General features: G+C 39.5%; 2 protein-coding genes across 5 annotated transcripts; one reads left to right on the top strand and one right to left on the bottom strand.

The window, feature by feature from the left end:
* Positions 1–3,902: 3,902 nt before the first annotated feature.
* LOC108808393 (uncharacterized) lies at positions 3,903–4,823 on the bottom strand. The gene has a single exon (XM_018580551.1). The coding sequence runs from the start codon at positions 4,821–4,823 to the stop codon at positions 3,903–3,905; it is 921 nt and encodes a 306-aa protein (XP_018436053.1).
* Positions 4,824–5,794: 971 nt separating this feature from the next.
* On the top strand, positions 5,795–12,129 carry LOC108812321 (mediator of RNA polymerase II transcription subunit 15a). 4 transcript variants are annotated; one of them, XR_001943468.2, is made up of 12 exons: positions 5,795–6,067; positions 6,661–6,781; positions 6,877–6,988; positions 7,330–7,447; positions 7,538–8,821; positions 8,919–8,989; positions 9,128–9,202; positions 9,504–10,757; positions 10,838–11,161; positions 11,234–11,440; positions 11,522–11,629; positions 11,785–11,923. XR_001943468.2 is itself a non-coding variant. In XM_018584560.2 (12 exons), the coding sequence occupies exons 2-12, from the start codon at positions 6,669–6,671 to the stop codon at positions 11,990–11,992; spliced, it is 3,852 nt and encodes a 1,283-aa protein (XP_018440062.1). In that variant the 5' UTR covers positions 5,795–6,067; positions 6,661–6,668; the 3' UTR covers positions 11,993–12,129. The 4 variants fall into 4 exon arrangements, 3 of the variants coding, with proteins under 3 accessions (XP_018440062.1, XP_018440061.1, XP_018440063.1); XM_018584560.2 differs by having other exon boundaries at positions 7,541–8,821; positions 11,541–11,629; positions 11,785–12,129; XM_018584559.2 differs by having other exon boundaries at positions 11,541–11,629; positions 11,785–12,129.
* The last annotated feature ends 3,128 nt before the right edge of the window (positions 12,130–15,257 follow it).

Genomic DNA, 15,257 nt, shown 5'->3' with positions numbered 1-15,257 from the left:
TCACCCTCCTCCCTATTATTCAATTAGCTTTCCTCTTTTACATTGTCAGGCCCGATCATGACCAAAAACTCATAAAATAAAGACTTTAGGCGCCAATTTTATTAAACAGATTAAGGGGTATCATCGACAACTGAGCGTTTTAGTGTAGTAGTTTGAGCATAAGGTATTTGGTTAATGGATAGTGGGTTTGAACTCATTCATCATCAAATATAGAGGCATAAATTTTTAGTCAGCTTTATGTGTCAAGTGGACTAGGACCGGCACTGCATACTGTCGATCTTCAAGAATATCAAGAAGTGGAGAAGATGATATCAAAAAAGTACACATTGAGCCTAATCAAAAACGTGAAACCAGCCGTGCTTAGTAAAGAACTTTTAAAACATCGGCTTATGGCAGCATTTTGATGTTTGTAGGGCATATTTACAAAACTATTATTTTGTATTATAATTAATTGGTAAAACACTTTTTGCTAAGCTTTGATAACTTAAATCTAGAATACTGCTAATATTTTTTAAGATTTCTTAGTTACAGTTACCACTTAATTTATGAATCCAGACCACTATTAGTATCCTTTGATCAATTTTTATATTATTATTATAATTGTAAACTAAGTGGTGACTGAAAGTAGATATGTTTCTCTTGAATAGTACGTGTATTATTCTTCACAATATATAGTACAGAGATGTTGAGAAATAACAGAATATGCTTTCGTATCTTTACAGGAATATAGGAGGATAACAACTAAACTATTTACAGATAGTTATCTTATTTAATATCCTCCCGCAGTTGCAGCATCGGTTCACGGACGCCAAAACTGGACCTGAACTCTAGAAACAGGGAAGAAGGAAGACCCTTGATGAAGATATCCGCGTACTGTAGTGTTGCAGGAATGTGAAATACTCGAACCTCTCCCATACGGACCTTTTCTCGCACAAAGTGTATGTCGATTTCTACATGTTTGGTTCGTTGGTGTTGAACTGGATTCGAAAAGAGGTAGACGGCACTCACATTGTAGCAATAAACAACAGTGGCTTGACGAAGTGGTAATCCCATCTCTAGAAGAAGGTTCTATAGCCAACAAGCATCTGCAACCACGTTTGCTACACCTTTGTATTCAGCTTTGGCGCTGGAACATGACACGGTGTCTTGTCTCTTTGCTGACCAGGAGATCAAGTTATCACCCATGTAGATGCAGAACCCAGAGGTTGATCTTCTTGTTGATGGGCAGCCTGCCCAATCGGCATCAGTGTATGCAGTGAGAGCCATGTTTCGGCGCTTCAGGAGTTGAAGTCCCATCGTTTTGGTGCCTTGTAAGTAGCGAAGGATGCGTTTAAGCACTTGAAGATGAGGCTCGCGAGGAGAGTGCATTAAGAGACATATCTGTTGCACTGCATAAGTTATGTCGGGTCTAGTAAAGGTTAGGTACTGCATGGCGCCAGCGAGACTTCTGTACTCTGTTGGGTTTGCAATTAGTTTGCCTTCATCTTCTGCTAGCTTGGATTTCAAATCGACAGGTGTGGTGCAAGGCTTGCAATCGGACATTCCTGCTCGTTGAATGATTTCTGAAGCGTAAGTTGACTGTGACAGAAACAAACCCTTGTCGTTGAATTTTGCTGAGATTCCAAGGAAAGAGCTGATGACGCCAAGATCGGTCATGGGAAACTCAGATTTTAGCGCATTGATTATTGTATCTCGTAGAGTTGTTATAGACTCTGTTAGGATTATGTCGTCGACGTAGAGAATGAGATAGGCCATGAGATTTCCTTTCCTGTAAACAAATAAACTTGTATCCGTTCGTGTCTAGATAAAGCCATTGTTAGTAATAAAAGAAACAAATCTTGCATTCCAAGCCCGAGGGGCTTGTTTTAGCCCATAGATAGATCGCTTCAACTTGCAAACATGAGTAGGTTTCAAAGGATCTACGAAGCCTGGGGGTTGGAACATATACACTTCCTCATCCAAAGTTCCATGTAAAAAGGCATTTTGAACATGAAGCTGATGAACTGGCCAATCTTTGGCGAGAGCAACATGGAGAACATATCGTACTGTGGCAGGTTTGACGACCGGACTGAAGGTTTCATCATAGTCTATGCCATGCTCCTGCGACTTGCCATTCGCCACTAATCGTGATTTATGGCACTTGAAGTTTCCATCTGCATCATACTTATGTTTGTATAACCACATGGAGCGCACAATGTTATTGTTAGGCGGTCTAGGCACAAGATCAAAAGTATCGCTTTTAACAATAGCATTGTACTCCATAGTCATAGATGGATTCCAATTGGGATCTTGTAAAGCTTGAATATGGCTCTTTGGAAGAAGAGAAAAAGGTGTTGCAAGTAAAGAAAAGATTTGTTTTGGTTTGGAAATACCATGCTTGGATCTTGTAGACATGGCATGCCTAGGAGCATCTACAACTGCCGAAGCAGGTAGAGTTGGCACATCTTGTGGAATCTGAGGAATGGCTTGTGGAGGAGCAGCCGAAGATGATTCCAAGATGCTGCGAAAGATAGGAGAGGCTCAGTGTTTCAGGAAAGAAAATCGTATGTAGACTCTTTTTGAGGAGCAGTGTCTTTATACGGAAATTGCGTTTCGTCGAAGGTGACATGACGCGAGAAGATTATTTTATTTGTGCCAAGTTCCATACAACGGTAGCCTTTGTGGTTGCTTGGGTATCCTAAGAGAAGACACTTTGAGGACCGGGGAGAAAGCTTATGAGCATTAGAGTGATTTATATTTGGATAACACAAGCAACCGGGAAACTTTTCAAATGAGAGTAGGAGATTGGCTTTTTAAAAAGTACCGAGAATGGAACTCTGTTTTGAATGGCTTTTGACGGTAAGAGATTTAAAATATGGACTACCGTGTGTAAATCATCTACCCAGAAGGAAGATGGGAGATGAGCCTGGAAAAGGAGGCATCGCATTGCATTGTTGATAGTGTGAATCATCCTTTCTGATTTTCCATTTTGTTGAGAAGTGTGAGGACAAGAAAAACGGAAGGTAATTCCTTTCTCTGCAAAAAAATCATGAAACTGAGAGTTGTCAAATTCGCCCCCATTATCGCATTGAAACGATTTAATTTCTTTGCCAAACTGAGTTTTAACATAGTTGGCAAAGTGGAGAAACTTTGAAAACGTTTCATGTTTATAGCGCATAGGATATACCCATAAGAAGTGAGAATGATGATCAAGGAAAAGAACATAATACTTGATACCACTAGCACTTTGAATTGGCGAAGTCCATAAATCAGAATGAATAATATCAAATGGATGATCAACTGACGTGTTTGACTCAACAAAAGGAAGCTTTATTTGTTTTCCAAACTGGCAAGCAGAACAAAGACGAGATAAATCATGTTTATTACATAAAAAAAGCTTTAGAAGAAATAAGAGATTTGAATGTTTGGTCACTGGGGTGTGCCAAGCGTCGATGCCAGTATGTGATCGAAGCAATGTAAGCTGAAGGAAAAGACGTATTATTGGAAGACGGAAAAATCGGATAGAGGTCTCCAGTACTGTCATTGCGGAGAATCATCCTCTTCGTATGAAGATCCTTCACAGAAAAACCAAAAGGATCAAACTCAACAGAACAAGAATTATCTCTGGTAAAACGGCGGACAAAGATTAAGTTTTTGATGATATAAAGAGTTACAAGAACAATATTAAGAGACAAAGAACGAGACTTGGTTGGGAAAGTGAGAGAACCAGATTTGGTAATTGGAATCATACCTCCATTTGCAACTGTAACTGTTTTTCCAATGCTATTGTTAAAAACAGACTTAAGATTACATGCGTGATTAGACAAGTGTGCCATTGCCCCAGAGTCCATATACCAATTGTTGTCCGAAGGATCAAAGAGGGTGAGAGTGTTGTAGGCTTGTGCTACGTCTATTTGCTACGTCTATTGGTTGCTCGAGCTTCTTATTTCCACCATTAGAAGACTGCCCCTGTTGTTGACGTTGTGGACGAGGACCAAGTAGTCCTGCTTGCGGGTAACCTGTGAATAGAAGTTGAGCCCAAGAGGTCGAGGCCAGTTGTTTTGGAGTATGCCTCTTCCTCGTTGTCCACCCCTACCACGGTGTCCTCTGTTTTGGTTGAAGCGTTGTTGTTGATGGTTCTTACTGACAACCGGTTTCTGATCTTCCGATGTAGTTGTGGCAGCAAGCGCTTTAGGAGAAGAGGCCGAGTCAGTATGTGTAGGATTTGGCTTCCTGCCTCTGCCGAGGCGTTCCTCCTCAAGGATCAGCATTGATCTCGCCTCCTCAAAGCTGGGGAATGGTTGGCGATGCATAATGACATTGTTGATGTTGTCATATTTGTCGTTGAGTCTGTTGAGGAGGTACGTCACCAGTGTCCTCTCGCTAACTGCAGCATCAACATTGTCAAGGAGATCGGCGATGGATTTAAGCTCCTGGCAGTAAGAATGAATTGATAGAGCTCCAATCTCCGTGTTGCGTAGCTTATGATCAAGCTGGATAGCTCGGGCCTCCTTATTGTTGCGGAAGAAATTCTCTAGACGAAGCCAAATCTCTCGTGAAGTCCCCCCTGTTTTGAAGGTACTTTTGAACAGATCTTTTGACAGAGTGCCGTAGATCCACAATTTCACCAGCCCATCGCGTTTCTTCCAGGTAACGTCATTGGCGTTTGTTGGGAGCAAGGTGCCATCGAGGTGGCCGGAAGCATCAAAGCTCTGGCAGTGTGTGAGAAAGAGTTCTCTCCAAGCATCATAGTTACCATCATCGAGATCGAAAATAACAGGAATATGGTGTTTGATGTTGGTTACCCCATAGGCACGCTCGAGTTGTGCAGGCGCAGCAGCCATTAGTGAAGAAGAAACGTTAAAGGAGAAGAAGAAAGAAAGAGAGAGAAAAGAGAGAGATAGATACGCAGAGAATTGCGTTAAGATGGTTCATGATCGCTTGAACCTTCTGATACCATGAAAGTAGATATGTTTCCCTTGAATAGTACGTGTATTACTCTTCACAATATATAGTACAGAGATGTTGAGAGATAACAGAATATACTCTCGTATCTTTACAGGAATATAGGAGGATAACAACTAAACTATTTACAGATAGTTATCTTATCTAATAGTGACTGAGCATTAATTGTAAATATTGTTTATGCTAAAGATGATATTTTTGTGTTACATATCTTTTTTCACAATTTAAACATAATATAACAAGAAATTTTTGGCTAAATTTTATCAAAATTCCGGCTAAATTTTATCAAAATATTGGCTAAATTTTATCAAAATTTTATATCATAAAAATATTGTTTCATTGTGTCATTGCAAAACAATTTAATAAAAAATTATAAATGTTTGTTTCATTTGGCGTACCGGTGAAAGGAGTTCAAAGCTGTTAAAATCTTTAGGGAAGTCAAACTCCAAATTGTAATCCTAATGTTAGCCAACCTTGTTATCATTTTAATTAATGAATATTTACCTTTTAGCAAGAAAAAAAAAGAACACACCTTGAAGAACCTGCAAGAATTAAAGGAAAAGCACTGTATAAACTACTACAAACATGTCCCATTGGGTTGACAGGAAAAAAAACATGTCCATTGGAGTGTAGTGTGATAAGGAAAGTGACGTGGAGATGACCCATAATATTAACAGCAAGGTAAAAAGTCTCTTTCCTTTTTAACTATTCTACCGCCACGGTCAAAGGTTAAAACTCCGTAACAGGTTCTCATCTTGTAGTTTTCTACTACTTGGAGGGGCTTTCGGTAATTTAGCGACAAATCTGTTGTCCATATAAGCTAGGAGCGGAGAAGGCATTTGGCAGAAAATGATTTGAGAGTTGAGACGAACAAGTTTCCTTCTTCTGCATTTCGCCCAGAAAAAGAGATCCGTCCGTATATATTACTCCTTTTTTCAATCCCTTTCTCCATCAACATTAACCCTAATCCTTGTATGCCCCCCCCCCCCCACAGAACGCGAAATCGCATCGATAAGCCTTGAATTTGCGGTGAAAATTTTCGAATCTCGTCTCTTGTGATCAACAAGACATGCGATATCGCCGTTTATAGATTGGTGGTTTTCTGGGTTTCGTATTAAATTAGGTGAGTAAATGGAACGTTGTTGGTATGATAAAAAAGAGTATTCTTTTTCGTTTTCCGACAGGCTACTTGAGTTCGAACCTGTGGCTTTGTAATAACATCAAACAAAAAGAGGTCTGATTACTTGTTTTATTAAAAAAAAAAATGAAAATTTTGGCCTCTATAGGGTTTGTTGATTCCATTGTTAATCTCTGATGGATAAAAGCTTTCTGCTTCCTTATGTTAGCTGTGATTGTTAAAGGAGTTAAGACATTCTGTCTCTGAATCTAATCCATGTTTTGTCATCCTTTAGAAAACAATAAGAGGTGTGGGTTACTGGTTTTTAAAAAAAAAATGATCTTTTTTTTGGGTCTGTATATGGTTGGTGAGCAAGCTTCTGCTTCCCTGAAATGGTTATGTTAGTCGGGGCTGGTGATTCTTACCATAAATGTTAAAGGAAAGGACATATATTATGAGATGTCATTCTGTGTGTCAATCTAATCCATGTTGTGTGGTTGTTTGTTTCATGTTTTGGTTTCTTCTCTATTTTCATTGAGTTTTAAGAAGTTTACTTACTATTTGATACTTTTGCTTTTTTTCTTGGCTTGTAAACGTAGGACACTTGATGGATAATAACAATTGGAGGCCTGATCTTCCAAATGGAGATCCTTCCATGGACACTGGTGACTGGAGAAGTCAATTGCCACCTGATTCACGCCAGAAGATTCTCAACAAAATGTAACTTTATTTATTACATTGTGTTTCTTTGACCAATGCTACTGTTTTTTTTTTCCTTTTTCTTTTGTGCTTATTTACTTGTCGCTTGTATGTAGAATGGAAACACTAAAGAAGCACCTTCCACATTCTGGAACAGATGGAGTTAACGAGCTTAGGAGAATTGCTGCTAGATTCGAGGAGAAAATTTTCAACGGAGCTGTTACCCAGGTTAATCAGTCGTCTGCTCTACATCTTTTTTATTTTTGTTAGTGTTCGGTATATAACTAACTACTTATGAGGCAATAGAGTCCACACGTGGAAATGAACGACTTTTGGTCAGGCCGGCCGTGAGATTTCGTTGAATGTAGGCTATTTAGCTAAGGTTTCAATAAACGTGTTTTCTTTTATAAATTTGGAGGCCTATTTTCAAAAAAATCTGGGGGTCTGTTTCAACTGTCTATGCTCAGAACCGGTCTTGATTTTGGTACCTATAAAGGTTAATCTCAATATATACGGTAGGTATCAAATCCATGTATACCTTCTTGATTTTCTTTTATTTCGAATTTCAGAGTGATTACCTTCGGAAAATATCCATGAAGATGCTGACTATGGAGACTAAATCACAAAATGCAACCGGCTCTTCCTCATCTATCCCTGCCGCTAATAATGTCTCATCCATGGATTCAAGTAACCACAGTTCTCACGCCTGTATTGCTTAACTCTGTTTTTGGATGACTGTTTCACTAACTTGGTACTGTTTAATCTTTCCTTGAGTAGTAGTACCCAACAATCAAGGGCACCTTCTTCCGGGAACTTTACCGAACAACCAATCTCAAGCACCACCTCAGCCGTTGCTGTCCCAAACCATGCAGAGTAATACTGTCTCTGGAATGACTGGTTCCACTGCTTTAACCAATAACAATGCCACAGGCGTTGTAAACCAGAACTCCAGTATGCAAACTGTAGCCGGAATGTTGCAAGATTCATCTGGCCAGCATGGCCTTTCTTCGAACATGTTTTCAGGATCCCAAAGGCAGATGCTTGGCAGGCCGCATGCTATGTCTTCACAACAGCAGCAGCCACAGAGTGCACAGTTTCTTTATCAGCAGCAGCTGCAGCAGCAACTTCTCAAGCAGAATTTTCAGTCAGGGAATGTTCAGCACATACAACAACAACAGCAACAAAATTTGCTGCAGCCCAATCAAATGCAACAGCCTGGCATTTCAACATCTTCCTCAGCTGTGAGCTCGGCTCCTCACCAGGGTCTTCACACAAATCAGCAGTCAAGTCCTCAGTTGTCTGCTCAGCAGACTACGACACAGTCTATGCTTCGTCAGCATCAATCTTCGCTGCTAAGGCAACATCCGCAATCACAACAAGCCTCTGCCATGCATCAGCAGCAAACTTCATTGTCGCAACAGCCTATTTCTCCTCTACAACAGCAGCAAGCACAAATGATGCGACAACAAGCTGCAAATGGCTCAGGCATCCAACAGAAGCAGATGATGGGACAGAATGTTGTCGGGGATATGCAGCAGCAACACCAGCAAAGGTTACTGAACCAACAAAATAATATTCTGAATATGCAGCAGAAGCAGCAAATACCGGGCCAACAGCAGCTGATGTCTCAACAAAACAGCCTTCAGACTACGCATCAGCAACCACTGAGCACTAGTCATAGCAATGTTGCAGGACTGCAGCAACCACAACAACAGTTGCTCAGTTCCCAGGTTGGTAATTCGAGCTTGCAGACTAACCAGCAGTCGGTGCAGAACATGTTATCACAGCCAACGGTTGGGCTACAACGAACTCATCAGGCTGGCCATGGCGTCTTTTCTTCTCAGGGCCAACAGTCACAGAATCAGATGATACCCCTTCAGTCGCATCATCAGCAGCTAGGTTTGCAACAACAACAACCTAATCTGCTACAACAGGATGTGCAACAAAGACTACAATCTTCTGGCCAAGTCACTGGTTCCCTACTTCCACCTCAAAGTGTAGTGGACCAACAGAGACAACAAATATTTCAATCCCAAAGAACTCTTCCGGAGAGGCCATCATGTATGCTTGCATTCTTGTGAATACTTTAGATTTTGATGCGTTACACAATCACTGAATAGGATCTGATGCTGAACAACCCCATTTCAAAAAAAATTAGCTTCACTGGACTCGACGGCACAGACGGAGAGTGCAAATGGAGTCGATTGGCAAGAAGAAGTTTTCCAAAAGGTAGTTTTCTCTTTCTAACTTTGGGTTGTGCTTCTGGCTTCTTAGTCTTGCTGTCAGCACGCAGAAGTGACCAATGACCATGGTGCTTGTTTATATTCATAATGAGTAATCATTTGACCATGGTGCTTGTCTTTGCAGATCCAAACTATGAAAGAGGCGTACTTACCAGATCTTAGTGAAATAGATCAGAGAGTTGGAGCCAAGTTACAGCATGTAAGTTACCATTTTTTAAACTAGGAGAATAGTTTGCATGAGTATATCCTCCGCAACAGTAGTGTGTACCTTATGAGACTTTTGGATTGCAAAGATCGGTTCAATATTGCAAAAGAAAGTCGTACAAGTTTGGAATCTTGTTACCCGTTTCACCAAAAAATGCTCTCTGAGACTCGTATTCTTCCACCAGAAAATAAACATTGGATAACTATGTTCTTTCCCAAACCCCCAAGAGGTTGTAGCTTGCATCTATGTGCTTGTCTTTTTTCTTACTGAACACATTTTTTCTTTTCTTGAGCAGGATTCTTCTCTTCCGCCCGAACAAAGATCAGAGCAGTTTGAGAAATTAAGACAATTCAAGAATATGTTAGAGCGAATGATACAATTCCTATCGGTTCCGAAGATCAATATCATGCCTGCATTAAAGGATAAGGTAGCTAATTATGAGAAGCAGATTATAAATTTCTTAAATAATAACAGGCCGAAGAGGCCAGTACATCAAGGGCAGATGCAGCAACAATCAGCTCAGAACAGTCAGGATCAGTCTCATGATAGTCAAGCAAATAAGCAGATGCAGTCAATGAGCATGCCGCCAAGGGCACAACAGAGTAGTCTAGCAAATATGCAGAACAATGTTCTATCATCTCGTCCTGGAGTTTCAGCTCCGCAGCAGAACATTCCCTGTTCCATACCGGCTTCTAGTTTAGAGTCAGGCCAAGGAAATGCACTGAGTAACGGTCAGCAGGTTGCCATGGGATCCATGCAACAAAATACTTCTCAACAAGTGAATAACAGTTGTGCCTCTGCTCAAAGTGGGTTAAGTACTCTGCAGTCTAATTTTAACCAAGCCCAGTTAAGTTCCGGTTTGCTTCAGCAACAGCACCTGAAGCAACAGCAGGACCAACAAATGTCGCAGCAGTTCAAACAGCAACTTCAGCAGCGCCAAATGCAGCAGCAGCAGCAGCAGCAGCTGCTACAGAAGCAGCAGTTAAGTCAGCAGCAGCAGCAGCAGTTGCAAGCAAGACAGCAAGGGGCACAAAGTGATATGAATGATTTATCAGCGAGGCAGGGGGTGAATGTCAGTCGTGGGATGTTCCAGCAACATTCTCTGCAGGGTCAGCGTGCTACTTATCCCCTTCAACAGTTAAAACCAGGCTCCCAGCTTCCTGTTACGCCGCCTCAACTTCTCTCAGGTGCATCTCCTCTGATGACACAACAACATTTCTCTCCTCAGCTCGACCAGAAAAATGTGATGTCATCTATCAACAAGATGGCAACTCCATTGCAACCTGCACACTCCCCTTTTGTTGTTCCGTCTCCTTCAACCCCCCTGGCTCCGTCCCCTATGCAAGTTGACTCTGAGAAACCATCTGGAGCAATGGGAAATACTGCACGCCAACAAGCAACTGGCATCATGCAAAGTGGAGTTCAATCCATTGCAATTGGGACTCCAGGGATCTCTGCATCTCCTCTCCTTCAGGAGTTTACCAGTCCTGATGGAAATAATTTAAATCCAAGTGCGGCGGAGCTGCCTATTGAACGCCTTATTAGAGTCGTAAGTAAACATTACTAACATCCATCTCTTGTAGCTTAAACATTGTTCTGATCATGATGTATACTTTCTGTTGTTTTCAGGTGAAGACCATCTCACCGCAATCACTTTCTTCTGGAGTAAGTGACATCAGATCTGTTGTGAGCATGGTTGATAGGGTAGCCGGTTCAGCCCCCGGAAACGGTTCAAGAGCTTCAGTTGGTGAGGATTTGGTTGCAATGACAAAGTGTCGTCTCCAAGCAAGAAACCTCATGACGCAAGAAGGAATGACGGCGACCAAGAAAATGAAACGTCACACAACTGCAATGCCATTAAGTGTTGGTGATAACTACAATCAGTTCGCAAGTTCAGAAACATCAGATCTGGAATCTACTGCGACCTCTGTTGGCAAGAAGGCCAGAACTGAGGTACAGACGAAATTTGACACTGAACAAGGTTTAAATTTTTTTAAATACTGAGGACACAATCTTGAACTGCAGAGGGAGCATGCCCTTTTGGAGGAAATCAAGGAAATAAACCAGCGGCTGATAGATACAGTTGTTGAGATTAGTGATGATGAAGATGCTGATGATCCTAGTGAGGGAGCAACAGCAAGCAAAGGTTGTGAAGGAACAACAGTAAGATTCCTGTTTAAAGCGGTTTCTCTCAGCCCATCCTTGAAGGCTCATCTCTTATCAACCCAAATGGTAAGCAATGGTCATTTAGTTAAGAATTTGTTTGGTGGGATAGAAGAGAGGGAAAATCATTTCATTTATCTTTTTTTAAAGATAATGTCTTGTGCTACAGTCTCCTATTCAACCATTGCGTCTGCTGGTACCTTGTAGCTACCCCAACGGCTCCCCATCTCTCCTGGATAAACTCCCGGAGGAGACCAGGTACAAGCAAAATGCTTCAGTCTCGAGAAAAAACTTCTACCAATATAGTTTTAGTAATTCTCCAAAACCATCTGGCTCATGTCTTCTAGAAACCCTCTATAAGAAGCTGGATCATATTCTTACCTTAACTTAACATGGTCTGGTTTCTTGTACAGCAAAGAGAATGAGGACCTGTCATCCAAGGCTATGGCAAGGTTCAACGTATTGCTAAGAAGTTTGTCACAGCCGATGTCGCTCAAAGACATAGCCAAGACATGGGACGCATGCGCTCGGACTGTGATCTGTGAGTACGCACAGCAATTTGGAGGTGGAACTTTCAGCTCAAAATACGGTGCTTGGGAGAAATTTGTAGCCGCTTCCTGAATCTGATATGCATCTCTCTTCATGTCCTTAATGTAACTCTGTGACTCACAGTGTTTATCAAATGTCTGATATCGCTATGATTCTTACTTGTTACTGTTTTTCAGGTCAAAATTATATAAAAGGCCCCAGTTATCCTTTTTTTTGTATAGCATAAGTTTGTTTCTACCTCAATATGATTAAGGAGCTTTTGTTGTATTATATACTATGTATTTTGTGTAACCGTTGGTACATTCCTCATTCGTTGGAGAGAGAGCGTTGCTTTGCTTCCAGGTTATGCATGCAGCAAGCTTCCGCCGTGGATGGTTCTCTTTATTCGGTGCACGTGGTTGCTTCGTGGGCTATGGTGGACTCATTTGGCTTTTCGTTACTCACTCATAATGGTCTTCCCTTTTGGTTTGTGAGTCAAAGTCTTCTTCTCACCTTTTTCTCTGAGAATCTTGAATTTCTTACTTAGAGATGCGTTTTGTGAATCGCTTGGAACTCTGTTGCTGTCAAGAACAAAAGTTGACATGCAAGCAAAAAAGATGATCTTTCTGAAGATGGATGGAGAGGTGAGAAGAGGAAATCTCTTGGGATCTTGACGACCGAGTTTGAGGATCATGAGGCAGTGTTTAGCGATGGAGATTCCTATGCCCTGGAAGAACTCGTGGTTGAAGAAAGCAAATGTCCTCGTGTTCGAGCTACTTCTTGGAGAAGGAAAGATTCTTCGTGGGATGAGACAAGGTTCAAGGTTTGTTCTCGACAGCCATGAAAACCAATCCATGCAAGATTCTTCTGATTGTCTCAACAAAAGTTTGTGTTGTGTGCGCGCACGCGTGTATATAGAGGAAACTGAGTAGGGATGCTTTTTTATAACTTTTTAAAAAGTGGCGGGATTTGTCGTTAAGATGTGAGTGGTTTGTAGACAAGGAAGAGAGTGGACAATGAAAAGTGACCATCTGTGACGGTGTGGGGAAAGGAGCAAACACAATGGGATCTTATGGGTCACTTTTTTTTTTTTTTTGTAAGCTAAAGGGGTTTAACTAGAGTCTATTAAAGACACAGACCCTCTGAGTGGAAGTACAGTCCACTGATGATTTTTTTTTGGGTATTTAAATGAGCCAAAAGCGATAACTCATATCCGTGTGGTCAGTGGGTTCGAACCAGAGTTCGCCGTATTAGGTTTATTCCCTTCAAACGCCATTGGTAGACATGTATGTATAAGTATTGTCCTAATGTTTTGGAATCTACTTTGCTTTACCTTTCCACAATAAAAGAAAAAAAATCGTTGGAAAAATAGCAATATTTTGAAAACCGACCCGGATACTGAACCGGACTACTTACCAGCTCACTGGGTCACTGGGTCGACCGCGGGTGAACCACGAATTAAGAAATAAATTAATTTTATTATATAATAATATTAGTTATGAAAATAAAAATATAGAAACTAAAGTTAATATTTTCTAAATGTTTTTTAAAACATAAAAATAGTAGTTTGGATATGTATATATTTTATATTTAAAAAATATTTAGAAAATACTTAACTTTACATTTTTATATTTTCATTTTCATTTTATATACAAACTATCAAAAATAGCTTAGACTATTTAAGTTAGAAACATGTAAAACAAAAAAAATCATTTTTTAATCGGCAAAGAATAGAGTTGTAAAATTTAGAACTTAGAATAGATTTTAATACAGATTTATAATAAACAAAATAATCAAAAAGAAAAAAAGGAAGAAGAAACAGAAGATAGAGAGTCAGTAGAGGCTAGCAGAAGAAGAAGAACGATGAAAAAAAAAGAAAATCGAAAGAAATCTAATTTTTAATTGGAAATTTAGAATATAAAAGAGAATCTAAAAAATAATTAAAAGTTCTAAAAAATGTAAAAATTATCTATTGTTTCAACTACTAGTTCAACCGATTTCGGGTTTCGGGTTTTAGTGGGTTTTCGCGGGTTTTTAAATTTTGGGTTTTCCACAAAACCCGAACCGGATTTATCTCGGGTCACCGGGTTTACCGGTTCAACCGCGGGTCCGGGTCGGGTTTCAAAACACTGGAAAATAGGTATTTGGACATTATGTTATTCACCGGGAAGTGCCATCAGATATATGGGAATTTAGGGTATTCTGATTATCTTATTTACAGTAAGTAACAAAAAGTCTAATCATATTGAACTAAATGAGATAGTTTAGTGATAGTTTGAGATGTTAAAACGGGTTTATCTGGCCCGTTTATGTTCAAGCCCATAATTATATCTCTGTTAAAAGTCTGTTTATCATGTGTCTGCTAAAAATTCTTTTATAATAAGTCTGATAAAAGACTCTTTACTATATATCCTGTGCCCGTTTAACTTGGAGAAAATACAAGAAGCATGTTGTTTTATGATGACTTTGCAAAAGTTATAGTTTTCTTCCCAGATTTATTCTTGAACTGATTTTTTCTTACAAGAAAAACAACCAATTGTGGTATACAAGAGATAACGGTAAAGGCGTACACGGTGAGCAGACACACCGATTCTTTCATTTCTTTTATTCTTTTTCTCTATTTATTGATTTTCAGTTTCACAATCATACATTTGCTTTCATACGCTGTTTTCGTTTTTCGCATCTTGCAAATGAGTTTGAGATTATCACTTCAAGGTTAGATCCATGATGCTTTACATATCCAGTGGTAAAAAATAACGATGACGGATCGGTAAAAAATGTCGCTATGTTGGAAAAGAGAGAGGAGATGAAGACGATCTCTATATGGTTGTGAAGAATAATGACGATGATTCAAGTGAATGTGGATCTGTATGTCAAAAAAAAAAAATTTAAGAAGATGAACTCGTCGTTTATACTATATCTGGTGAAAAGAATAGTATAGTATATATTCTTTAGTGTAGCTTTATGTAAAGGTACAATACTATTTGAGACATTATTTCTATACTATTCTTTTAAAATGTAATAATTTGTCATGTCTTCAAATTTGATAGTTCTCTTCTATATCATTTTGTGTGATTTATTTTAATATGAAATTAATAATATATTGGTTTATGTATAATGATTAAAACCAAATTTGGTTAGATAGCAAATAAACTCTTATGTTAGTATACTATACTATATTTCTATAATATATTGGTTTATGCGCAATGATCAATAGTTCTATACTATTTGAGACAATAGTTCTATACTATTCCTCAAATATGTAATAATCTCTCATGTTTTTGAATTTTATAGTTTTGTTCTCTGTCATTTTGTGCGATTGATTGGAATATGAATTTCATTTTCTGAGTGTTGGAAA

Source organism: Raphanus sativus, chromosome 6 (genome assembly GCF_000801105.2).
Source record: "Raphanus sativus cultivar WK10039 chromosome 6, ASM80110v3, whole genome shotgun sequence".
NCBI classification, from domain to species: Eukaryota; Viridiplantae; Streptophyta; class Magnoliopsida; order Brassicales; family Brassicaceae; genus Raphanus; species Raphanus sativus.
The sequence above is the reverse complement of the archived record's forward strand: the minus strand, read 5'-3'. Positions and strand labels throughout refer to the sequence as shown.

What these genes read in the sequence shown, in the direction of transcription:
- LOC108808393 (XM_018580551.1), bottom strand. Translation starts at nt 4,823, where the DNA reads ATGGCTGCTGCGCCTGCACAACTCGAGCGTGCCTATGGGGTAACCAAC.
- LOC108812321 (XM_018584559.2), top strand. Translation starts at nt 6,669, where the DNA reads ATGGATAATAACAATTGGAGGCCTGATCTTCCAAATGGAGATCCTTCC. An exon ending in TTGAACGCCTTATTAGAGTC is followed by an intron (nt 10,758 to 10,837) that starts GTAAGTAAACAT and finishes TGTTGTTTTCAG; the next exon opens with GTGAAGACCATCTCACCGCA. An exon ending in GCAAGAAGGCCAGAACTGAG is followed by an intron (nt 11,162 to 11,233) that starts GTACAGACGAAA and finishes CTTGAACTGCAG; the next exon opens with AGGGAGCATGCCCTTTTGGA.